The 27938-nt window shown below is 43.7% G+C and overlaps 1 protein-coding gene across 1 annotated transcript in view; it reads left to right on the forward strand.

The window, feature by feature from the left end:
* GRIN2A (glutamate ionotropic receptor NMDA type subunit 2A) overlaps positions 1 to 27938 on the forward strand; it is a 1538644-nt gene that overhangs the window by 596683 nt on the left and 914023 nt on the right. Inside the window, exon 6 of the mRNA XM_073591222.1 lies at positions 6002 to 6127. Within this exon, the coding sequence (XP_073447323.1) occupies positions 6002 to 6127 (126 nt within the window). The remainder of the gene's footprint in view (positions 1 to 6001; positions 6128 to 27938) is intronic.

Raw genomic sequence — 27938 nt, forward strand, 5'->3', positions numbered from 1 at the left:
TATCCAGACATAGACTGGGCGGAGGGAACCGCGCATTCATTTAAGGCTCGCCAGTTCCTTAATGTCTTGCAGGACAATTTTATGGGTCAGATGGTAGATGCACCAACTAGAAATAAAACATTACTGGATCTACTGATTACCAACAATACAGACCTGATCACAGATGTGGAAATACAGGGCAATTTAGGTAACAACGATCACAGGTCAATTAGTTTCAGTATAAATCACACAAATAGGAAACATGAAGGGAACACAAAGACACTGAATTTCAAAAGAGCCAACTTCCCTAAACTACAAACCTTGCTAAAAGGCATAAATTGGGATAAAATATTAAGAACAAAGAATACGGAGGAGAGATGGGTTTGCTTTAAGAGCATATTAAATAAGGGCATTAGCCAATGTATCCCATTGGGTAATAAATTTAAAAGAGCGAACAAAAATCCTGGATGGCTTAACTCCAATGTAAAAATGCATATAAAAGCAAAGGAGAAGGCCTTCAAAAAATACAAGGTTGAGGGATCATCCTCAGCATTCAGACTTTATAAAGAATGCAATAAGAAATGTAAGGGTGCAATTAGGATGGCTAAGATAGAACATGAAAAACACATAGCGGAGGAGAGCAAAAAAAATCCCAAGAAATTCTTTAAGTATGTAAACAGTAAAAAAGGGAGGACAGACCATATTGGCCCCATAAAGAATGAGGAAGGACATCTGGTTACAAAGGATGGGGAGATGGCAAAGGTATTGAATTTATTCTTCTCCTCAGTATTCACGAGTGAATCGGGGGGCTTCAGTAACCAAAACTGCAGTGTTTATCCTCATGACACAACACAGGAAGCACCTACATGGTTAACAGAGGACGGAATTAAAATTAGACTTGAGAAACTTAACATTAATAAATCACCGGGACCAGATGGCTTGCATCCGAGGGTACTTAGGGAACTCAGTCAGGTGATTGCCAGACCGATGTTCCTAATTTTTACAGTCTATTGACTGGAATGGTACCAGCTGATTGGAGAAAAGCCAATGTAGCACCAATATTTAAAAAGGGCCCCAAAAACATCCCTGGGAATTACAGACCAGTTAGCCTAACATCAATAGTATGTAAACTCTTGGAGGGGATGATAAGGGACTATATACAAGATTTTAGTAATAAGAATGATATCATTAGCAGTAATCAGCATGGATTCATGAAGAATCGTTCTTGCCAAACCAATCTATTAACCTTCTATGAGGAGGTGAGTTGCCATCTAGATAAAGGAAGGCCCGTAGACGTGGTGTATCTGGATTTTGCAAAAGCATTTGACACAGTTCCCCATAAACGTTTACTGTACAAAATAAGGTCCATTGGCATGGACCATAGGGTGAGTACATGGATTGAAAACTGGCTACAAGGGCGTGTTCAGAGGGTGGTGATAAATGGGGAGTACTCAGAATGGTCAGGGGTGGGTAGTGGGGTTCCCCAGGGTTCTGTGCTGGGACCAATCCTATTTAATTTGTTTATAAACGACCTGGAGGATGGGATAAACAGTTCAATCTCTGTATTTGCAGACGATACTAAGCTAAGCAGGGCAATAACTTCTCCGCAGGATGTGGAAACCTTGCAAAAAGACCTGAACAAATTAATGGGGTGGGCGACTACATGGCAAATGAGGTTCAATGTAGAAAAATGTAAAATAATGCATTTGGGTGGCAAAAATATGAATGCAATCTATACACTGGGGGGAGAACCTCTGGGGGAATCTAGGATGGAAAAGGACCTGGGGGTCCTAGTAGATGATAGGCTCAGCAATGGCATGCAATCCCAAGCTGCTGCTAATAAAGCAAACAGAATATTGGCATGCATTAAAAGGGGGATCAACTCCAGAGATAAAACGATAATTCTCCCGCTCTACAAGACTCTGGTCCGGTCGCACCTGGAGTATGCTGTCAAGTTCTGGGCACCAGTCCTCAGGAGGGATGTACTGGAAAGGGAGCGAGTACAAAGAAGGGCAACAAAGCTAATAAAGGGTCTGGAGGATCTTAGTTATGAGGAAAGGTTGCGAGCACTGAACTTATTCTCTCTGGAGAAGAGACGCTTGAGAGGGGATATGATTTCAATTTACAAATACTGTACTGGTGACCCCACAATAGGGATAAAACTTTTTCGCAGAAGAGAGTTTAATAAGACTCGTGGCCACTCATTACAATTAGAAGAAAAGAAGTTTAACCTTAAACTACGTAGAGGGTTCTTTACTGTAAGAGCGGCAAGGATGTGGAATTCCCTTCCACAGGCGGTGGTCTCAGCGGGGAGCATTGATAGCTTCAAGAAACTATTAGATAATCACCTGAATGACCGCAACATACAGGGATATGTAATGAAATACTGACACATAATCACACACACAGGTTGGACTTGATGGACTTGTGTCTTTTTTCAACCTCACCTACTATGTAACTATGTAACTATGTAACTAAGTGTTATAGTTTGGCAGACAGCAGATTATGTCTCTTGGAGGTGCAGCCTCATTTGGACGAGGTCTGAGAGCTCTATGGGCTTGTTAAAATTCAATCAAAGTGTCCACTGGCATCTCTAACAGATTGTTAAAGATGGAGGATAGAACTGAGGTGATTTGATCAGAGTTTACTGATTCCGGCACTACCCGCACTTTGATATTATGCCCTCTACCCCTGTTATCTAAATCCTCCAAGTGATGGTTAACCGCAATCAGTTGTGAGGTATGTGCATCTGAAACTGATTCCAGTGGGTGATAGCTTTATCTCTCTCATAACCTGCTCATTCAGTGCTGGTCACTTTCTCATTTAATGCCAGCAGGTCAGCTTTCAGTTCAGTTATGGCAGAGGAGAAAGTGTTTTTAATGTCAGCCATGAACATAGACATGTCAGCATAAGAGAGGGGATGATGGGGGGGAGCGTTTTCTCACCATATCCTCTGATGTGGCCTGTGACTCCTCCCTATAGTCCTCTTTGTGGATGACAGGCGCCATCTTACTTAGGACTTCACCTTAGGGCCGTGACTGTGATCTGCATAGATCCAATATACTGCATGTTCTCGGTACCGATAAGGATCGCTGTGATCGTGTCCCAGGTTGATCCTGGTTAAGTCTGCCCATAGCTGAGTCACATCAGGTCAGTGTTCGGTTGGAAGGCTGCGGGTAGAGCAGAGTTCCTTCTTTAAGTTGCCATGTGTCTCAACCTACGCCCTTTACCCGTTTGTTATTTCTTGCCCATAAGTTAATTTCTCAGTGTTGGCTATCTCTTAGTCTGCCAACTTGTGTCCAATGGTGTGTGGCAGTAATTGCTGTGCTGGATACAGATTGAATTATTGATTGTGATGTAATATCTTTTAGTAAAGGTTGCTACATATCGGAAGAAGTTTTCTTTATTTTTATTTTTTATTTTTGTTTTGTGTGGGTATTTGCTTCATGTTTTATTTGTATATATGTAAACAAAAAATATATACATTTAATAAAAAGTATTTGAAAAAAAAAAAAATTAGGCTCCATGCACACTAGAGTTTTTTTTAGCTCCTAGAAGCTGTTATTAGCATTTTTTTCTGCTCCTACAAGCTAAATAGTGTTATCCTATGTGTCCATGCACACTACTTTAGGCTATTAGCATTTATTAAGCTTCAGCGTCTATGAGCAGAAAAAAAATGTTTTTGTGGAGTTTCTTGGAGCGTTTTTCCAGCAGAAAAAAATGCTGAATACTGCTAACTGCTTCTAAAAGCTACTAAAATGCTACTAGAAGCTGGGACAAATTATTATCAGCATTTTTCATCCAGCATTTTCTTCTAGCTTATTTTGAGCTTATAAAAAATCCTAGTGTGTTAATTTTACTCTATGTGCCTTGACTATAATTTCTATTCATTTGGGATTGAATCACCACTTGTAAAGCCCCTCTACCTTTCTTTTAATATTGTGTGATATTGTGTTATATACATATTATCTCTGTTTTTAATACGTACCTATTAGATTTCCTTATTACTGCTCTTGCAAAATGAACCAATAGTCGCTAACTTCTTTCCTTCTGATGGAATTTTCGAATGCTTTTGATTTAATACTTTATTGGTTTATTTGTTGCTCTACTTGTTACATTTATACATTGTTATGTACTTATTCTATTCAAAAATCAATATGTTTACCCTTATTACTATTTGAATATTGTACCACCACCCTTGTATGTACTCAATTTGTCAATCTTTTTATATTTAAAAATAATAAACAGATTTGACGAGAAAAACGCTAGTGTGCATGGAGCTCTATACAGAAACTAAACAAAAAGATTTTTGTTAGTGAAGCAGTTTGTTTACATCATTATACTGCCATGCTGTAATACTTACAGTGGCGGCAGTAAAAGGGTTGAAGCATTAAAGAGAAGCTTCCAGATGTAGTGGGGGGAGGTTAGGAGGAGCTAGTTGGTATATTTATGAGGTCCTCGACCATTCCCTAGCAAAGAGGGACTGGAAGGGAGTAGGCAAATCATAAATAAATTATTCATGGCAGAAGGAGCAGTCTGGTGTAAGATGGAGATGGAGTGCTAGGGAGGCTGTCAGTGGCTCCAGAGAGTGCCCCCTAGTCTGGGGGGGGTTAACTCAGGGCTGGGGCATGGGTGCTGGAGGGACCCTCTACAACACAAAGAAGAATCCTATCCTGGAGGCACGGGAGCAGGTGAGAGGACATCAGTGTTCAGTCTAGGAGGACTGTGGAGTGAGTGTCAGTCTGGGAGGACTGGAAGAACCTAGCCAAGAGGTCTGGTGAAAGGGGCAGCTGCAGCCAGGCGGGCTGACAGTGACTGAAGAGGTGGTGCTGGGATCAGTGACCACAGAAAGGAAATGCTGGGAAAATGTAAGCTGTGTCACCCTATCTTCAAGTATAGGGGCTGCGAGTCCCTGCCTGTAATGGGCCTTGGCTACCAAAATTGCAACAAGGTGACACAGCTTGAGTTCTGCAAGCAAGTGAGTGCTGGACGAAGCAGTGGAGTGTATATAGACTGTAAATAGAAAAAGTTGTCCCTGAAGTTTGTTTGAAGTCAAACGAGTATCCCATAATTTTTCCAATCCCTATTCAAGTTCTAATCCCTTAATAAATAATTAAAACAAAGTACTGGACTGTTTTTTGACTCTCAGCTGATTGTGAAGATTCGGCATGCCTGGCTGTGAAGGGAGGGATCCCAGTTACTTGTGGCCCTTAAGGTGGTGTGCTACATTTGTATTTATATTTTACTTAAGAAAGAAAACTTTTTGATACACATAAAGAATTTAAATATCGGTACTTCTATGTGCTCTAGTCGTGTTTTATCAGGAATAACAAATATACACCTATAGGTATAAAGGTGCATAATGCAACAGTGTTATATAGTGCTACTCAATTAAAAGTCAGTGTCTCTTATTTTTCCTTGTCAAAAGAAGTTTATTGAGTATACAATATTATAAAGATACATAAAGTAAGTTTACAAGGATCTATAAAGTAAGCTCATTGTTTTACAGTAGGGTTTATATAGGTAAATATCATGAAATTTCAAATATTAAACATTGGGTTCACGTAAACCTAAATTAAAGATATATGTCATTTCCTTAGTTACTTTTGTAGGTATTTAAATGATTTATACCTACTATACATATTGTTTACAGGTAGAGTGTATATAGGTCAAATAAATTCTGATAATGAGCTTTAATCGTAAGGTGGAGAAAAGGAAAGAGAAAGAAGAAAAAGGGTAGAAAGGTAGAGGTATGGTCCACAAGGTTGTCCCGCTCGTCAGTTTATTATTCTTTTTAGTTCTCTTTGAAGCCTTAGAATGGGTGTCTCTGTAAGGTGTCTCTTATTTTTAATCAATTCAGATGATTCTGAAGCTGCTTTTGCATGACATAAACAAAGCACATATGTCTTAGTTCTAGGCCTTCATTATATCTCTAAGTAAAGAATAATTTAGTTTAAATCTACAAAGTTTTAGCTGTCAGTTTATTAAATTGTTTTTCTTCCTTGTTTCCTATCTGCTGCAGAACCGTTTAGTGCTTCTGTCTGGGTGATGATGTTTGTGATGCTTCTCCTGGTGTCTGCAATGGCTGTTTTTATATTTGAGTACTGTAGTCCTGTAGGATATAACAGGAACTTGGCACAAGGGAAAGGTAAGATTTAAACTGTCCGATATTAACACATGAATGAGATGGTTGATTATGCTCTTTATCTTTTGTTAAAGGGGCTGATGGCTTGCACATAAAGTCTCCCAAAAAACTGAACTGCAAAAACCTGAGCATCAGTAGTATGGAAGAGTACATTAGCATACAAAGAAAAGATTGAATCACGATGGCCACACTCCAATGAAAATATCTTTATTGGTAAAAATCCATATAGCAAAACAATGAAGTAGATGACTAACATGTTTCACACTGTAACTATTGGTGCTTACTCATGTGCTATAGATATTTTTGTTGGAGTGCGGCCATCCGGTTTTCATTTTTTCTTTGTATGCCACTTGCATACTGAGCCAGCACCTGCACCTGACAGGGGGAGGAGATTTTGTGGATCAGACACCTGGAGCGGGGGTTTTTACTAAGAGTACATTAGCACTGGACTGATGTTTTAAGAGAGGTACCCATTTTTGACACCCATGTGATGCTCAAGAATATGACAGGATATGAGGAAGTCATAATGGCTGTTAAAAAAGAGAAACTATAATGTTTTGGGATTTTTTATTAATTTTAAATGTAAAGCCATAGCTCCCAACTGTCCCTGATTTCAAGGGACTGTCCCTGATTTGGAGCAATGTCCCTCTGTCCCTTGCCCCCCCTCATTCGTCCCTCATTTTGGTCTGATCCATATAGTTGTATATAAAATGCACTTTTTATCTTTCAAAAAGTATTTCTCAGTGTAAACCTTTTATCCAAATTCTAAATTGCTGCATTTGTAAAATTTGAAAGCCAATATAAAGAAATAGTAGTGGTAAAAAAAAAAAGCCCTTGTGGATTTAATTAACCTTTTGTTTTGGTCAATTCTCCTTTAAGGGGGTGTGGCAGGGGGCATGTCCTATGACTACATACGTTTGCTAGTAGGTGTCCCTCATTCCCATCTCAAAATGTTGGGTGGTATGGTAAAGCGACCTTATGTCAAGATCGTGCACACTAAAGTATTTACATATTCTAAGCAAACAGTAAGTTTAAAACATGCCATAATTAATTTCTGTACAGTATCTATAGGCACCACGGAGAAAATAATTTTTGAATTTCACAACACATAATGTGCTTTTTCTTATGAGAACAGAAACTAGGCGGTCGGTCTGCCCTCACTAAAAACAGTCAGCTGGCGTTTCTAAACTGTTAGAAGCATTCTGAAACCTGGACAAGGGGATTTGTTGTGATCATTCAGGGTCTTAGTTAATGAATAACCTGACATTAAAAGAAGAGAGGTCAGGTGTCTGATATACATGTAATATGTATATCTATAGGCACTGGCTGATGGTGTACAGTATATGTGTCACCTAGGTTCCCAACCTTTTATCCATACATTGTGAGGGTCTCCAAAATTTGTGTCTGATATGCAGTAGCCCTCCCCCTCTGATAATATATGCTGTAGAATTAGTGTATCACCCTGCATCTATTCTTTGCCCCCTTGCTTCGCTGTTCCCAGGGCAGTTGCCCTTCCTGCCAACCCCTTGTCCTGGCCCTGTTGATATGGAGAAAACAAACTTCTTTTCCTTTAGATATTTTAAAAGTTCTGGTCTGATCCTGAAGGCTTTTTAGAGCTGTATTACACATCCAGTCACAGATGCACATTTAACCTGGTAACTAGGGTTGAGCTTAAAGTGATCTGTGCAATGGAGCAGCTCCAAACTTCTTCTGAGGTACCCCCCTAATGCTCTGGGCTTAGGGCCGCTGTTAGAAATCATGGGGCCCCGTAGAGCCTACCTGGCAGGGGCCCACCTACATGACAGGAGTGGGGCCTGAGCCCAAGCATCCCTTCCCCTAGCTCATAGGCAGCCAGTGGAGGCAATGTGGAATGTGTGCAGTGGAGAAATGTGGTTATGGCAAAATTGCACAGTGGGATTAAAAACAGAGGGTCAAAAGTATTTAACATGCAGAGTGCAGATCAGATGTATGTATATAAATTACAATATGTAGGTGTTAAGAAAATGTAATGAACAGAGTGCAGGTTTCAGGAGTATGTGTCATATAGTGTGTACAAGTCAGGGGTATGTACATACTGTAGTTCAGGGGTCAGGAGTGGGTAATGCATAGAATGCAGGGGCCTGGAGTACGTAACATACAGATTGCAGGGGTCAGGAGCAGTAACGGGCAAAGGCAGAAAACTGGGGTATACAAAACCTATTCACCCTATCGCATTTGATGGCCAAAAAAGACCCAAACCACTGAAGGGGGACACCTTGCAGCCATGTATGATGGACACAGTTGCAGCTTACTTACCGCCTGACAATCACCCTCTGAAAAGTGATCCACCCTGCAGAGGGCAACACAATTGTACACTAATCCACAGCACCTGGTCCTGCCAGCTTCTTCTACATGGGGTCCCTGCAGGGGGGGGGGTGGAGCCAGAAGACCAGCCAGGAGCTGAGCGCTTCTAAAACCTCTGCTTCTATTCCTTCCTCTTGAGCACTGAGTTGGGCAGCAGGAGCCTAGGGGCAAAAAGAGAACTATTTAGCAACTTTCAGGTTTAAACACTATATAACAAGAATTTGGATATTAAAGTTGCCAAAACACAACAAAACAAAAAGTATAAAAAAAAAAATCAAAATTTTATTTAGAAACAACTAAAAATCAACATATTATTGTCAGAAATAACCTGTCAGGTACTCACCAAGGCCAAGATGCTGAGAGCGGCTCCCCTTGCAGCTGAGCGCACTCTACCCCTGAAAGTGGTACAGAGGATATAGGGCACAGAGAGGCACGGGTCACCAGCAGGTAGATGGGACTTACGTGAAGATCTCCTGTAGGGCTGATATACCGTGCAAGGGTTGACTTGGCACCGAGCTGGAATAGGAAGCCCGGCCGGGGCTCTAACACCACAGATCCAGAAGACCGGAGCAGAGTCTTGGGGAAGAAGCCGAGGGTCAAACACAGAAAGTCCAGCAGAAGCAAGTCCTTTAAGCAAGCCGGGGTCATACGCAGGAAGCAGGTAGTTGAGTAATCCTTTAAGCAAGCCGGGGTCCTACATAGGAAGCAGGGAGTAGAGAAGTTCTTAGGCAAGCCGGGGTCAAAGTACTGGAGAAGATCAGAGCAGGTCAGGGTCAATCCGGGTCACAACAGGAAAACACAGGTCAGCAGAACTTGGGACAAGAACACAGGAAGCTGAGAGACAAACCAGCAATTAGACAAGGGGCTGGACCACCTTTTATAGGCCAGTGAGGGGGATCTCACATTGCACGCGATACGGCGCGCCCGTGCCACCGCGCTGTATTATGCACCCGTAAGCGTTGTCCCACTGCATCGTGCACCCGTATTCTGCCACGCAGGCACACAGGAACATGCCGATATTGGCAAGTCCAGCTTCTGCCATTTCTCTGACATAACCATACAATACATGAAACCAATGCAACTGATTGGATCTCTATATGTTTTTCGCAAACGATGGCTTCTTCAGGAGTTTTTATCAGGCACTGCATATATGGTCACTATAAATTGAAATTAACACGATATAAACACACAGATATACAAAATTATAATAGAATACTAACAAACATTATATAATAATCTTTAATCAGTTTCTCAAGTGTGCAAAGGCCTGTGCATCATTCTATAGATCTCCATTTACCTGTATGTTGATAACAAGCATTAAAATCCAACAGATATATGGCTCCAAATTCACAGGGATGGACAAAATAGATAAATTGGTGAAATCACAGAGAGAGGCAGAACAACGGCCCCTATTGGCCCATCTACGAGGGAGATTGTAGGTTTAAGTAAACTTCACAAGACTAATGCTCTGTACACACGGTCGGACATTGATCGGACATTCCGACAACAAAATCCTAGGATTTTTTCCGACGGATGTTGGCTCAAACTTGTTTTGCGTACACACGGTCGCACAAAGTTGTCGGAATTTCCGATCGCCAACAAAACGGTGACGTAAACCACGTACAACGAGACTAGAAAAGGCCAGTTCAGAACCAAGCGCGGCACCCTTTGGGCTCCTTTTGCTAATCTCGTGTTAGTAAAAGTTTGGTGAGAGATAATTCGCACTTTTTCAGACTCGTGGCTTTCAGATCATTTTCTGCGGTTCAGTTAGTGCTTGTGGGTTTGTATCTGCTCTTCAGTGCGTGCAAGCAAGCTACGCGTGACTTGTCATTGTGTTCTTGTTCGTTCGTTACTGTTTTTCAGGTCGCTCTTCACAGGCCTTGCTGTTCTTCAGTGCGTTCTGTTACTTCGTTCTGAGCAACCGACCGTTTTCTAGCCATGTTGCGTATACGTACTCCTCGTAGAGTTTGTGCTGTGCGGGGGCTTGGTGTTGGGGTCCTGACCTTGACACAAGTCCAGTCCATGAACAGGGTGGGGAGGAGTTCATGGACCAAGAATTGGTTGCTTCAGCGTGACTAGTTCTCTCATATGCCTTTGCTCCGTGAGATCCGTGAGAATAATCCTGATGATTTCAGGAACTTTCTCAGGATGACGGACCTCGTATTTCACCGTTTGTTGGCTTCGCTGACCCCCTATATCAGCAGGCAGGATACCTGCATGAGGCAAGCCATCACTACGGAGGCTAATCGCTACCCTGCGGTACTTGGTGACAGGGAGAAGCCTGCAGGACCATCATACAGGTCCTGCAGAAGGAGTATATGAAGGTAAGTTTTTTATCCTTTAATATCACATTTTATTGTATTGAATGTTTGCTAATATATTGTATTTCTTTCCTCATTCCCTAATTACCATGATTGTGATATGCTGTGAATGTCCCCTTTGTCCTCATGCATGCTGGATTTTTATGTAATTATGTTTTTAGTCCTTCATACATATTTGCCTTCACTTACCTCCCCAGCATGCTCTCCTGGCCCTATATTCACCTCATGTAGTCACTTAACAATGTATTTTATCAGCTCCATAGTAGTGCTTTACCCCAAACACCCCCTAAAATGTTTAGAAATGTGATTTGTGCTTTAAATTCAGGCAGAGTGCCAGAGGCTTTTTTTGTGGTGTCCCCAAATCATTTTTATTAACCCTCCCTCCCCCCAACTGCTAAGTCTGCTGATCCCAATTCTCTATCTATCCTCAATCATCTATCTGCTGACTTTGCCAAACCCATACACACTATACCTACCTCTTTAGTGGTCAGATTTATGGATGAATTCCCCAAAGCATGTAGTGCAAGGGCCTGCCTGTATACTTTCAAATGGTACTGTTTAAAGTTTTGGTATCCTATTATTATCTTGATAGGTAATAGCAGAATGTCCAAATGTGCTCAAATGTGTACAGTGTTTATTTATTTCTTTGTATTATTACACTTCTTACCTGTCCAGTGGGCTGCCAATAGTGTAACTAAGGAGGGGCTGTTCCAAGTAATACCCATTATTTAGGCATTCATCTCTCAATGAAGTGAAGAGGGTTACCTGTCCAAGAGCTCCCCCCCTATAATGTTGGAAATGGCCCATGAGGGGGGGGGGGAATGTGATAGGTGTACCTTATACTTTGGTGTTGTAAAATTCCCCTTAATAAATGTTATTTGGATGTTGGCCAAGAATGTTTGTGTCTAATCTGCTTTCCATGTTTATGTGCAAAAATAGTAAGTTTTTTTTTTTTCCTCAACAGTTTCCTTCCATGCCACAGGAATGGCAGACTGTGGCCTCCCACTTTGCCCAGCGATGGGACTTTCCTAACTGCGGAGGAGGAATAGATGGGAAACACGTCCACATCGTCCCACCACCCAACTTGGGGCCGTACTATTATAATTACAAGGGGTTCAATAGTATTGTGATGTTGGCGGTGGTGTCGGCTAATTACGACTTCCTGTATGTGGAAGTGGGGAAGAATGGCTGGATGTCCGATGGTGGAGTCATCGCCCAGACGGAGTTTTACAGGTGTCTCCAGAATGGCAGCTTGGACTTGCCACCTCCCAAAGACAATGTGGAAGGACTCCCATTCGTCTTCATTGCGGATGAAGCATTTGAGCTGGGGGACTATCTTATGCGGCCATTCCCGATGAGGACCCTCACCCCGGAACAGAGGGCTTTTAATTACTGGCTGGCCAGAGTCAGAAGAGTGGTGGAGAACACATTTGGAATCATGGCCAGCCGGTTCCGCCTATTTCTGACACCCATCCATATGGCGGAGTATAAACTTAATTATATAATCCTGGCGTGCTGTGTTCTACATAACTTTTTACGCCAACATTCTGCCAACTATGCTGGCTCAGTTGGGCCTGAGGCCGGAATTCTAAATGAAATAACCCTGACGGCGCTTGAAAGTGGCCGTCCTGGCTTGCCCTCCCTGAGTGCCCGTGATGTCCGGTTAAGATACCTTGAGTTCTTTGCGGGTAGGGGGGCCATCAATATGCTAGACAATTTATGAAGCCTTTATCAAATAAAAAAAAAAAGCAAATCTTTGGTGACATTTACTGCTTGTGTTTGTTTTAGCTGACCCTGACAGCAATGTACTTTTTTCAATACAAATAAAATCATATGTTTCTTATTATATATAAACGATTATCGAGTTTTATAAACTTCTTCTGCCCATGCAAGTGCTGGAAAAGTCCACCTAGGGGAACCTTTTGTTTTGTGTCTATAGATTATTGGACGTGGCACGGCTCCTTGTCCTAAACTAGTTGGTCACCCCTTCTCTGTTTCACATTCTTGATAACAATCTTTTTAATACCTGCACAATCACATGTGCATTTAGAAAAGGTTTTTAAAACAAACCAACATGTTTGTTGTATAACAATTTTTGGGGTGGCATTATCAAAAATAGAAATGTCCATTTAAGATAAAACAGGCATGTGTAAAACCAACAAGAAAGACACAAATCTTGAACTTACAAAGTTCACATATGGTAAAACTTGAACGCAATATCAGACATGAGTATTTAGGAACTGTGTTTGATATTGCCTTCAGATGGGGTGAAGTCACCCCTGGAAAAGCCAAATTTTGAAGATGCACACCAATTTACAAATGTCAACATGTGCTAGCTGCCATCACGGGGATCAAGGGACGTGTTTTGGGGGAGCAAACCCTTCCTCACAGCTACTTTATTATTGAGGAAGAGGTTGCACCCCCAAAACGCGTCCATTGATTTCCTGTGATGGCAGATAGCACATGTTGGCACACTGTGTGCATCCTCAAAATTTGGCTTTTCTAAAAATCGCTAAAACATTTTTAAGATTGTAGCACACAAAAAAACAAAGTGATTTGGAGGGGTTTTAAACTCGCCCCAAAACATCAATGATGTTATTATTTTTTTGAATAACATCATTGATTTTTTTCTTGAGGTTTTCCAATTCTAAATTACACCCCATGATCTACCCGATCAGGATCTGGGCACTTTCTGATGTGAAAGGATCTGGATCCACAACATCACGATCACCTAAAAAGAGAGAAACCAAACAAAAACAGGTATCAAAAATCTGCCGGCATCCATCTCTTACCTGAGTCTGTGGTCGCAGACACTCACCTGTTGTGGTGCAATTTCCACCACGTCTTCTTCCTCCTCCTGCTCTGCTTGGGCTGGGGGTATTTCCCCTTCTTCCCGAGGTGGGGGGTCTGTGGTCTCCTCGGATGAGGGGTGTCCTCCGAGTCTTTTCTCCCCTATGTAAAACAAAAATGGTATAATTAGCACACAGATATTTGATGGCCGAAATATAAAGATGAAACATTGCTTGGAAGTGGGGTACAATTGTCTATTTTGGCAGAGTTCCAAGATGTAGCATTTTTATTGTCCGTTGTCAAGCTTCAAGACTTTACCTGTCTTGTACATGCTTCACAGATGGAGTCACCCCTATAGTATACACTGGAGCACCTGTGTGGGCCCCCTAATAAAAAGGGTGTTCTTGTGTCCCACACTAGTGCTCCAGTGTCCAGATGTGAAAACAGCTGCTGAGTGTCCTCTCCTTACACAGAATCTAGTTTGCATTTCATTCTAGTAACAAACCCATCTACACAACCAAATATTTTTCATACAAGTAGGCCCTAAAAAATGTTGGCAAATGCATATGGCCTAAAAAATGGTGTTTTATAGGCCGAAAGAAAAATGTTTGATACGAACGAATAATGGGCCCATGAACATGAAAGTTGCCATTTTAAACTGTACAACATTTAAGAAAAGCATATGGAGCAGCACGAACGTAATAAAGACAAAAAGACAACTACTTACTTTTTTGCAGCACTCTCCGGATCTTTCTGTACTGCTCGGGCTCTCTTAATTTCAGATCCGACCACCGCTTCCTGAGCTGATCTTTCGATCGTCGTACCCCGAAATTCCGGTGCAGACTCTTGACCACTTTTGCCATGATCTTGGCCTTTCTGATATTGGGGTTGTGGTAAGGTCCATACTTTCCATCATAGTCGGCCTTCTTCAGGATGTCGACCATCTCCAACATCTCCCCAAAGGACATATTTGAGGCCTTAAATCGTCTCCTTCTGGATTGGGACGTTTCCAGATCCGGGCTTTCCTCCTCCTCATTGCTATAATTAGCACGCACCTGCTCTGACTCCGCCATGTGCTCTTCACCCACTGCGCCAAACGAAAAGGGGCGGGAAATAGACTAGAAAGAACGTCAGGGGCGGGCGGAGTTACACGCATGCGCAGTGTGTATAAAGCATAACACGCGTGCGTAGTATGTACGATCTGTGAGCGGACGAAGGAGTATCGGAGGCGCCGATCGTGATAACGAAGGTAAGAGCCAAACTTGGGCCTATACTGCTTCTAGATTGAGGCCTATATTGTAACTAGATTAGGAGAGTTTTGCCTGACATTAGGGTTTGTCTTGTGTTGTGTCTTGCAGTGAAAATGGATATCTTGAATGATACCGACTTCATGGCAATCTTCATTGACATGTTCAGGGAGCTGCCTTGTCGGTGGGAGATCAACCACCCACATTATAAGAACCAAACAAAGAGGAAGGCAGCGCTGGATCAATTGTTTGAAATTGTGAAGCAGGTGATCCCCACGGCAGACATGACCTATTTGAAGATCCTAATTGGTGGCCTGAGGAGCACATATCTAATGGAGCGCAAGAAAGTCCAGGATTCGCAGAGATCCGGAGCAGCAGATGACATCTATGTCCCCAGGATGTGGTACTATGACAGGCTGCATTTTCTGGCAGGTCAGACTGAACCCAGGTCATCACTCTCCAGTCTTCCTTCCACGCTTCCTTCCCACCCAACTGAGCTTCTGACGCCCAACCTGGGCCTTCCAGGCAGCAACATGTGGAGGAGCCCAGCTTGAGCCAGGTATAGTATTCCTCTAAATAGTTCAGGTTGTCCAATCAATGATGTTAACTAGATGTTAGTTTGGAGTACTAATTTATGATTGTGATTGATGATGCAAAAACTAAAACCATGTCCCTTTTTCATACACAGGGAAGTCTCAGCCAGGAGGTGGCCAGGCCGAGCAGGCTGCCTGATATGCAAGTCCCTCCCCTACACCTGCAAAGAGAAAGTGGCAGGAAGAGGAGTACCCTAGAGGAGGCTGCCATAGGCCTCTTTTGGAAGGCTACAGAGGCCCTGGGAGCACCACACACTGTGGAGGAGGACTTTGCTGGCATAATTGCGTGTAAAATGCAGCGTATGGAGGAGGGCCAACAACTCATGTGTGAGTCATTAATTTTGGAAGCTCTCAATAAGGGGTTGAGGGGCCAAATAACATCTGATACCCACATTTGTGACCTCACACATGGTCCTCCTCCTCCTCCTCCTCCAGGTCCTTCTACTTCTCCTCCTCCTCCTCCTCCTCCAGGTCCTACTAGTCCTACTCCTCCTCCAGGTCCTACTCCTCCTCCTGCCACATCTCCAACAGCAGAGCCACAGCCGGGAATGAAGCATGGAAGGAAGACCAGAAAGTGATGACCCTGGATCCAGTCTGGTCTGGCAAAAGATGCAGCCTCTTGTGGTACCACAGCCTGGGGACACAGATGTCATCTACTGCTTTCCGGATCTCTGGGACTTCTGGACCAGACTGCACTCCCTTACATATGGACTCCTCAGGCCACCAATTTTGATGTTAAAGAATTGATGTCTGCCCTGGGGGTCCAAGGCTTCGCTAATTTCTGCTGTTTATCCAGCGTTGCCTCCCTCTTTCTTTGGTTATGACCCCTTAATAAAGGATTTGGGGTTTCAATTATACTTGCCTGTGTGTTTTTTCCTTCAAAAAGGACAGTTTGTTCGTGAGGATTCAGGTACATTTCAAAAATACAATGTGAAATTAACAAGAGACACCAACACCAAACAATCTCCTTGAGATTAAATAATACAAGATAATAATCGTGTTGTGGTAACTTGACACACAAAACACACACAAAAATATTCTAGAGTAAAACTAAAAATAAAATAAAACAAAGATCAGCCTTGGAAAAAATACAAACCTAAAATATAAAAAAAAATCTGCCTTAAAAAAAAAAAAAAAAATAATAAAAATATTTTTGTCAGATGTGACAAATCAAAATATATTAAGGGAATCCCGATAAATAATAAAGAAATATGTTTGTGAGAAGTCTGTGTGAATATGAGCAGCAAAATTACTTCATTCTTTTCACATTATAAAGAAGAAGAGAGTGCGCTGTATTAAACCATTTTTAACATTGCACCGTGACGAAAGTGTTGTATCCATTGCGAACGCTAATTTGACCCGACCGAGCTGTTCCGTCTCGGAATTTCTTCTGAGCATGCGTGGCATTTTGTGTGTCGGAACAGGCCACACACGGTCAGAATTGACGCGATCGGATTTTGTTGTCGGAAAATTTTATAGCCTCCTCTCAAACTTTGTGTGTCGGAAAATCCGATGGAAAATGTCTGATGGAGCCCACACATGGTCGGAATGTCGGACAATACGCTCCGATCGGACATTTTCCATCGGAAAATCCGACCGTGTGTACGGGGCATAAGCCTTAACAGAAATATACTAGTTTTAATTTTATTGCCTACCTGTAAAAACAGTGGGCAGCAATAGATTCTATTTTTAAGGATAACCCAGTTGTTTTCCTTTACCAAAGTGGAGAGGAAAGCCACAGATGGTTTTCAAATAAGCTCAAGCAGTCCCAAAGAGCCACAATAGATCTACATCAAAGGGTGACAGATAGGCCAATTATACCCACTAAACATCTAATAATTACTTCAATACAACTCCCCTTCCAGCCAGAAATACTTTTTACCTTGTGAAATATCGCGAAGAACATTCCTCTCCCTCTCATGTACTGGGCCATGGCCAATTCCACGAACAGGCATGTTTTTCTACCCCCTCCACCCCCACAGGAGTCCGATGGCAGAGGCACGGACGCCAAGATGAGGCAAATGTGCATGCGCAGGCCGTGACGGATATGACGTCATGCATCAGCCGACGCACAAACGTCCCGTGTCATCAAGCGGACCAGGTGCCATGGTGGCAACAATGCCCATAGAGGGGCGCGGCTATGGAAATAACCAACGCCCCTATGAGACTACGGCCAAAGCCATTCAAACAGCGAAATCCCACATATTTGTATAGAAGAGGCCAGGACTTTAATGTAATCGTCTGGACATGCGGCTGCAGATTACTCCGCTTAAACTCGAAAGTGGTTAACAAGTCCAATTTCTGCCCCCACAGCATGGGACCCGGGGAAGTGATAAAACAGCTGCAGAATGCAGGATTAGTACATTGGTAAACATAATTTGGGATTCCCCTCTCTGCCTCCTGTTGTCATATATAAAATGATGAGTGATAACTATTAGAAAACTAATCTCTGCAGCAATGAGTTCAATAGTTCTTTTCCAGAGAGATGCATTTATTGGGTCCCAGCACAGAACAGAGTCCACAAAATATTTGTAAATATTACAATGAACAGCATCCTTCAAAGTCCCATTTGTAATTCATGTCATAGCGAGCATATGAACAAACAATTAAGGTCACTATAGTGTTTACCAGGTGAACAAGTCACCCTTTCACCAGTTCATTAATGTTGGGCGAACAGTTCAGCCCCAACATTTGCTGTTCACCCAAATTTGCAGGGTGTTTGGTGGGCGTTTGCCCTGCCGAATGCCCTGCAATGCACTGCGAGCTGCACAGTGCATTCTACACCCTGATTGGGCAAAGCTTCGCCCAACCAGGGCACAGTAAAAGCTGGTTGTTAAGGAGCAGGTTGCAATAAAGATGCCTTCAGTGGAGTGCGGCCGTCGAAGACTTTTTTCTTTTCCTGTTAAGGACCGGGGCCGGAAAGCCGGCCGTGGCGTCCTTAACAACTGACGAGTCATGAGCTGTTAATGGGTTTCCCTGCTGACAGCTGAATAAAAAAAAAAAAACATTTGTCGGTAGAAAAATAGTAAAAAAAAAAATGGTGTGCCCCACTGGACCAGACCACATGCCCTCAACATAGGTGTTTTAACAAGGGGCCCTCAGATCTCAGCCCCTTTTTTTTTTACCAAAAAAGTGTCAAAAAGTAATAAAAACACAGACGGTTTTTGACAGTTCCTTTATTGAAAAAATAAAAAATAAAAAAACAGTGTCCCCCCGATGTAAATCTATTGTCAATCACGCCGCCTGCCGCACCAGAAAAAGAACAAAAAACCCTCGCTCTGCCTGCACTGACGGGCGACCTCATGCCTCCTCTGTAGTTTGACAGTACTTATATAAGTAAGGGGGGGGGCCACCTGGCGACATTACCTGGTGGCACCGCCCCCTTGTGACATCACCGATCCAGCATGCACCAGTCTGTGATGTTACAAGGGGGTGATCCCACCAGGTGATGTCACCAGGTTGCCCTTACCTATGTAAGAACTGTGTAATCAAAGTAAGAGCGCTACCTCATGCTAAATTAATACATCAATACCTCAAAACAATAACCAATCAATAAATAATAAATAAAATCAATAATAATAATGATAATAGTCCATTGAAAATTCAAGTGTGTAAAGTTCATTTTTCAATATGTGCAATGTAAAGTGCCAAGTGGTAAAAAGATAATCCGTGCAGTCCGTGATCCCCTCTGTGTGCCCTCTCACTCACCGGAGATCCAGGACTCCCATAACAGAAGTCACAAGCGCTTGGGAGGATGGCTGGGCTCTGTGGTCCCATGGCAAAGAGAGCGATATAGCATAATTCTGTTTCTTGCATAAAAAATGAACAATATCCACTCACATGTAAAAACGTAAACAGTGTTAAAACCCAGAACGGGAAGTGACCATCGACTTGTATCTCAACGACCGGAAATTACGTCAACACCCACTGTCAACTGGCGCGTTTCATCCCGCCCACAAGACATTATCAAAGGATATCCCCAGGTGGTGTAATGTCTCAATATATAGGGTTCAACTCCTCCCACCCACACCTAATCTGAATGACTCGATGGCTGTGAATGATGTCACATCCTCTTCCTGTGTCTAAAGGTGTAACTGACTTCACCTCCACTGAATCCCCATACTGGTACACCCAAATGTTATAGGACTTGGCTAAATGTTATAAGCAACTATGAATATCCTAGTAACTTGGGGAGATGCTTAACCGAATAGACAAATACATTCATGATGATTTAAATTACATTGAATTAAAATAAAATTAAAAATAAATTGAATTAGCATATGTGGTTCAGGTCTATTGAACTACTGTGTTTTATTTTTAACTAGCACCAACTAGTGGACAGATAGAAAATCCATCATCATTATATGGTGATAACAGTAATCACCTTTCAAATACAATGGTGACAGTATCTAAATGTTTTTAAATTGATTACTTACTACCATGGACCTTTTTTACACATAAAATTAAATGTTAAAATATGAATTTATAAATTTATGGTCTCTATTATAACATCCAAATGGAACTGGCTAAGGCAGGACAACCAACTGCTGTAGCCGTGAGGCACAACGACAGCCAGAAGGTCTGGTCCATATTCCCTTTGGACATGGCTAACTGGACATACCCGTGGGTCATTGCAAATGTATGAATTATGAATTAACCCTATAGTAGATTAAGATTAAGTGTAAAAATTAAAAATCAAAAATTAATTAAAATCAAATTAAAAGCTTAATAATTTGATATAAAACAATTAACATCCATCTCTATATTAAACCCTCTGGGCATTAATGTACCCATCTGGTATATCCATCTCGATTCGTTTTGGCAAATGGCTCTTCTCATATTCGCACCCCTCCTGTGTCTATCCACCTGGTCTATCCCACAAATTTGAGATGTCTAGGGTCTCTATTATGCTGGAGTCTAAAATGATTGGATAGGCTATGGTGACGAAATCCTTTTCTTATGTTGAGCAAGTAGAAGGATGAGGACATATTTAGAAACCCCAAGAAGCCATTAAGAATGTTTAGGAGGTATATAGATGATGATTTTCATTCTATGGGACAGTACAGAAGAAACATTGAAACACTTAATTTTTTAATGGACTATTATTATTATTGATTTATATGGGTAATGGTATTATTGATATTTTCATTCTGGTTATTGTTTTGTGGTATTGATGTATTAATTTAGCGCGAGGTAGCGCTCTTACTCTGATCACACATTTAAAGGCACATGCACTTTGAGAGCAGCAACCCTTATCTATAGTGTTCACACACTTATTTATACGCCATTTTTTCACAAGTTACCTATCCATTAGCGCAGGTTTTTATAGGTGTGTTACACACATCTATATACTCATTCATTGTATAAGAACTGTCAAACAGCAGAGGAGGCATGAGGCGGTCGGCCGTCAATGCAGGCGGAGCGGGTTTTTTTTATACTTGAATGACGATGAATTAACATCGGAGGACACTGTTTTTTTATTTTTTAAATCAGTGGTAAACCGCTGCAGAATACAAATAAAAAAAACCCCTGTAAGACAATAGCATAATGTGCTAGTATTGAGAGGGCTGAACTCTTCCCCCTGCCTTTCTTCCGGGTTTGCCGGCTCCGGCACTGTGAGTGGCCAGAACCGCGATGATGTCACTCCAACACATGCGTGCGGGAGCCCTGTGTTTCGGCAAGAAGCTCTAAAGGTCCAGAGGGCATGCACCTATGACGTCAGTGGCTGCATGTAGGCTGAATATCTCCTAAACGATGCATGTTTAGAAGCTATTCATTTTACCTACAAGTAAGCCTTATTATAGGCTTACCTGTAGTTAAAAAAAAAAAACAAATCTTGCTTTACTACCGCTTTAATAAAAGAATAGTCAAAAACTGTCTCTGTGTTTTTATTACTTTTGACACTTTTTGGTCAATGAGGGGGGTACTATGTACCCCATACTCATTCACATGGGGGGCTGGATCTGGGGCTCCCCACCTGCAGACCCCCACAACCACAGCCCAGGGTTGTGGGGCAGAGCCCCCCCTGCCCCAAGAACCCCCTCCATGTTGAGGGCATGTGGCCTGGTTTTGTTCAGGAGGGGGGTGTTTGCTCCTCCCCCCCTTTCCTGACCTGCCAGGATGCATGCTCGGATATGGGCCTGATATAGATTTTGGGGGGACTCCACGCCGTTTTTTTTCATTTTGGCATGGGGTAGGGGTGGGGACCCCACACTGTTTTTTTCTTTCTTTTTTTTTTCCAATAGCCGGGTGGTGGCAATTGCACTCGCGAGTCAATTTAAATGTGATTTGACTTGTTTTTTTTTCTTTAGAAATGTAATTTTTGCTGCAGCATGTTCTATACGTGCTACAGATGTGCCACTTTAGAGGTAGACTAAGGGGACTCCCAGGCACTATATTTAAAGGATTTTTTTAATGTTGCACTGTAATGCCCCGTACACACGGTTGGACATTGATCGGACATTCCGACAACAAAATCCAAGGATTTTTTCCGACGGATGTTGGCTCAAACTTGTCTTGCATACACACGGTCACACAAAGTTGTCGGAAAATCCGATCGTTCTGAACGCGGTGATGTAAAATACATACGTCAGGACTATAAATGGGGCAGTAGCCAATAGCTTTAGTTTCTTAATTTATTCTGAGCATGCATGGCACTTTGTGCATCGGATTTGTGTACACGCGATCGGAATTTCCAACAACGGATTTTGTTTATAGCAAGCTCTCAAACTTTGTGTGTCGGAAATTCCTAAGTAAAATGTGTGATGGAGCCTACACACGGTCGGAATCCTATCGTGTGTACAGGGCATTAGTATCATTAAAATCACTACTCCTGAAAAAAACTATTGTTTTTAAAACATTTTTTTGCATTGATACATGTCCCCCAGGGCAGTACCCAGACTCCCATACCCCTTTTATGGCCAATTACTTGCATATAAGCCTTCAAAATGGGCACTTTTGATTTTCCTGTTCTGCTCCCTTAGACTTCAGTGGGGTTTCCCATTCTGGTTAGAACTTTTCCCTTGTTCAGGAGTTCTGCTGCTAACCAAACGGGGGTGTTCTGCTGATCTCTAATTACCATCACTAAATACTTCTTGTATGGTCAAATCACATTCTTTATAATTCTTAAATATGTAAACAATGTACCCTATGAAATAACTAACCAGGCAAATCTGCGTTTTACAATCCCTTGCAAGTAAAACATAGTTCACCTGTGTCAAAACATGGCCTGCATGTCATAACACAGAGAAAAGAATGTGTGTGTGTAGATATATTGTGAGAGTGTGGTACCCCACTAGGGTAATGATGGAGGATTCTTGACCCGGCAGATTGAGGGGCTCCAGGGGATTTGCATATTTGGGAGGAAAATGGCTTTTTAGTTTCCTCATTTCTTAGAAAAGTTCACCCTGGGACCTGGAGCCTGGGGATTTCTTAGAGATCCGGTTGGGATAAAATTCCCAGTCCTGGGTCCTGATTTTGAGAACAGCCTGCATACTAATTGGTCAAGTGTGTGTTGGGCTTTTAATAACAACCTGACCATGGTTCTGACCTCCACCCCGGCAGATAGTAAGTCAGACCCAGGAGTCAGGAGGACCTCCACCTAGATGAGAGGTGGGAGCCAGTTTAGCACGAGGCTGCTAGCGATAAAGTTTAGGGATGAGCTTCGAGTTTAAGTCGAACCCATGTTCGACTCGAATATCGCATGTTCGACCGTTCGTCGAATTTTGAAAGGTTATGGGCCGCTCGCGCCAAATTCGAGTGGCGCGTCAAGGCCCATAATTCACTCCGGCATCGCAGTGCATTGCTGGCTGATGATTGGCCAAGCATGCACTATGACACGCATGCTTGGCCAATCACAGCGCCGTCTGTAATTGTCCAAAGCCAGGGTGGCTTTGGCCAATTATGGCTCAGGGGGTTTAGTACACGTCCCACACTATATAAGGCCGCCTGCACGGCGGCCTTATGTAGTGTGTTGCGGCAGCGGCGGAGAGATAGACAGAGAGACAGTGTCATTTGATTTAAGTTAGAGTAGGCAGGCGAGTCAGTTAGCTGCACTTACAGTGTATTGTGTATATATATATGCACCCTAGGTGTTGTATATGTGTATATATATATATATATATATATATATATATATATATATATATATATACATACATACATACACACACACACATATACACACACTGTATTCAGTTTAGCTACATCCTTTCCTGTTATTCTCTTCCTACTGACAGGCAGGCAGGTGTTTTTACAGTATTTACAGCTACCTGAAAAAAATTGCTGGTGTTCTTCTGATCCTATTAGTCCTATTAGCTACAGTGATTACAATTAGTGTAGTGCGTCCTCTGCACAGTGTGCACCTAAAGCTACCTGAAGAAAATTGGTGGTGTTCTTCTGATCCTATTAGTAGCGCAGGCAGCTGCAGTATTTACAGTTAGTGTAGTGCGTCCTCTACACAGTGTGCACCCAAAGCTACCTGAAGAAAATTGGTGGTGTTCTTCTGATCCTATTAGTACCGCAGGCAGCTGCAGTATTTACAAGTTAGTGTAGTGCACCCTCTGCACAGTGTGCACCTAAAGCTACCTGAAGAAAATTGGTGGTGTTCTTCTGATCCTACTAGTAGTGCAGGCAGCTGCAGCACTTACAGTTAGTGTAGTGCGTCCTCTGCACAGTGTGCACCTAAAGCTACCTGAAGACAATTGCTGTTGTTCTGATCCTATTAGTACCACAGGCAAGCAGCTGCAGTATTTACAATTAGTGTAGTGCGTCCTCTGCACAGTGTGCACCTAAAGCTACCTGAATAAAATTGGTGGTGTTCTATTGATCCTATTAGTATCATGGGCAGGCAGCTGCAGTATTTACAGTTAGTGTACTGTGTCCTCTGCACAGTGTGCACCTAAAGCTACCTGAAGACAATTGCTGTTGTTCTGATCCTATTAATACCACAGGCAAGCAGCTGCAGTATTTACAGTTAGTGTACTGTGTCCTTTGCACAGTGTGCACCTAAAGCTACCTGAAGACAATTGCTGGTGTTCTCATACTAATAATACTACAGGCAGGCAGTTGATTCTGCTAGCCGCAGTATCAGTATATATAAACATCCCAGCTTTGTGCAACTACATCTCACTGCAGGCCATTAGTATGTCTGGAAGGCCAAGAAGGAGAGGCAGACAGTCAAAAGCCAATAGAAGAGGGCAAGCAGGCTCTGTGTCTAGAGGCAACAGTGCTGGTCGTGGAGATGATGCATCCTCATCAGCACGTGGCCATGGGACACAATTGTACTTTTTTTCGGCAGCTGGCCGTGTTAAGCGGAAGACTTGGTAGAGTGGATGACCAAGCCGTCCTCATCCTCTCTCACCCAGGCTCAGGGTACTTTCTCTGGCAAAGCAGCTGCCAACGTGGCCCCTTCCCTCGGCTCAATGGCATCAGTCACTCCTTCCCTAGCCCCACCATGTCCTCCTAAGGAGTCCCCCACTGATTGACCACAGTGTTGGGTACATGCTCCAGGAGGATGCCCAGCATTTTGAAGGCTCCGATGATGGCACTCAGCTAGAGGAAGGCAGTAACGTGAGCCCAGACAGAGGGGGTGCCCAAGGAGGACAGCAGTCTGGCAGTCATGTTCCCCCAGCTGCAGCATACTGCCAGCTTTGCTCCAGTGATGAGGAGGGAGGGGATGATGAGGTCGCTGACTCCACGTGGGTGCCTGATAGGAGAGAGGAGGAGAAGGCACATCTCCAATGAGGCAGGATGGCCTCCAGGGGCCAGCTTAAGGGCAGCACACCAACTGCATCACAACGCAGAGCTCCGCATGTGCAGGGCGCTGCTGTCGCTGCATGTTATTCCAAAATTTCTTTGGTGTGGGCCTTTTTTGAGACGAGTGCATCAGATCCCACCGCTGCTATTTGCAACATGTGTCTCAAGCGTATCTCGCATGGCCAAAACATCACCTGCTTGGGCATCACATGCTTGACCAGACATATGTCGACCTGCCATGCAGTTCGTTGGCAAGCGTACCTAAAAGACCCACACCAAAGACCAAAGCGGACCTCTCCTTGCGCCTCATCAGCTGGGATCTCCAACCCCACTATACCTTCAGTCCTCTCTGAAACCTGCACTGAGAGGAATGAAGGTGTAGAATTAGGCGTTTCACAGCCAAGTACTTGCGGGCAATCTGCTATCGGTACACCGACGACAGATTGTACCAGGCAAATTTTCCTGCCCCAGCTGCTGCACCACCGAAAGAAGTTTGCTCCCAGCCATCCACATGCCCAGCAGTTGAATGCTAGCTTGGCTAAATTGCTAGCACTTCAACTGCTGCCTTTTCAGTTGGTAGACTCTGCCCCCTTCCGTGAGTTTGTGGAATGTGTGGTTCCTTAGTGGCAGGTTCCCAAACGCCACTTTTTCTCACAGAAGGCGATTCCGGCTCTCTACCGGCATGTGGAAGGCAATGTCTTGGGCTCGCTGGACAGGGCGGTCAGCGGTAAGGTGCATATTACCGCTGACTCATGGTCCAGTAGGCATGGACAGGGACATTACCTATCTTTCACCGCGCACTGGGTGACTCTTCTGGCAGCTGGGAAGGATGCAGGACAGGGTGCAGTAGTGTTGGAGGTTGTTCTGTCACCACGCCTCCAAAATTCTACTAGTGGTGATTCTGCCACACCTCTCTCCTTCACCCCCTCCTCTTCTTCTTCCTCCATGGCCTCTTCTTTTGCTGATTTGTCCTCGGAACCAGCGGTGCTCCGTAGGCATTCAAGGGGCTACGCAAGCACGCAGGCAAAAAGATGCCATGCGGTGCTTGAGCTGGTGTGCTTGGGGGACAAGAGCCACACTGGGGCAGAGATTCTGTCAGCTCTGCAGGGGCAGGTTCAGAGGTGGTTGACGCCACGCCAGCTTAAGGCAGGTATGGTGGTTTACGACAATGGCACCAACCTCCTCTCCGCCCTCCGACAGGGACAACTGACCCATGTGCTCTGTTTGGCTCATGTTCTTAACTTGGTGGTGCAGCGGTTCTTGGGCAGGTACCCGGGCTTACAGGATGTCCTAAGGCAGGCCAGGAAAGTCTGTGGTCATTTCCGACGGTCATATAATGCCAGTGCTCAGCTGGCTGAAATTCAAAGAGAACGCAACCTGCCCAAGAACCGCCTCATTTTTGACATGCCCACCAGGTGGAACTCAACATTTGCAATGCTGCAGCAGCTGCACATGCAGCAGAGGGCCATCAATGAGTACCTGTGTGCATATGGCACCAGGACAGGGTCAGGGGAGCTTGGCTTTTTTTGCCACGCCAGTGGCTACTGATCAAGGATGCATGCACTGTCCTGTCACCATTTGAGGAGGCCACAAGGATGGTGAGCAGTGACAGTGCATGCATCAGTGACACTGTCCCTCTTGTCCACCTGTTGGAGCACACGCTGCATGGAATAATGGACAGGGCACTTGAGGCAGAACAGAGGAAGGAAGAGAAGGACTTCCTTACCTCTCAAGGCCCCCTTTATCCAGACAGTGTTCCTGCGTGCCTGCCGATCACACAGGTAGAGGAGGAGGAGGAGGAGGAGGAAGATTGTGTCAGCATGGAGGTGGAGCCTGGCACTCAGCATCAGCAGCAGTCTTCAAGGGATCATTTACTGTCTGAAGAAACCCATGGACTTGTACGTGGCTGGGAGGAGGTGGCTGCAGATCATGTTGTCCTTAGTGACCCAGAGGACTCTGGACCGAATGCCTCAGCAAACCTTCGCTGCATGGCCTCCCTGATCCTGCACAGCCTGCGGAAGGATCCTCGTATTCGTGGTATCAAGGGGAGGGATGATTACTGGATGGCAACCCTCCTTGATCCACGTTACAAGGATAAGGTTGCCGACCTTATCTTGCCATCGCAGAGGGAGCAGAGGGTGAAACATCTTCGGGAGGCCTTGCAGAAATGTTTTTGCAATGCGTTTCCAGAGCCTGGGAGGTTACAATTTCCTGGTCCTCCTGGACAACGTGTTGCTAAAGGCTTTGGTCAGTCACAGAAGGAGCGGTGGAGAAGGTGGCCATCTGACCGATGTGTTCAGACAATTTTTTAGTCCGCAGCCCCAAGGTCTGATTGGTTCCAGCAACCATCGCCAGCGTCTGATTCAAATGGTGCAGGATTACCTAGGGGCAAGATCAGACTTGGACACCTTTCCCATTGAAAATCCTCTGGGTTACTGGGTATTGAGGATGGATCACTGGCCAGAGCTTGCACAGTATGCAATTGAGCTACTGGCCTGTCCTGCATCCAGCGTTCTTTCAAAACGCACATTCAGTGCTGCTGGAGGCTTTGTAACTGATCACAGGGTGCGCCTGTCCACCAAATCGGTCAATCGGCTGATCTTCATAAAAATGAATCAGTCTTGGATCACCAGCTACCAAGCACCTGATTGATTGATTTTTTTTTTAATGTGAGATCCCTTCAAGACTGCCCATGCTGATGCAGAGTGATTATCCTATTATGCTGAGTCACAATCCTCTTCCTCCTCAATTTTCATGCTGATAG

This window comes from Aquarana catesbeiana, linkage group LG06 (genome assembly GCF_042186555.1).
Source record: "Aquarana catesbeiana isolate 2022-GZ linkage group LG06, ASM4218655v1, whole genome shotgun sequence".
Lineage (NCBI taxonomy): Eukaryota > Metazoa > Chordata > Amphibia > Anura > Ranidae > Aquarana > Aquarana catesbeiana.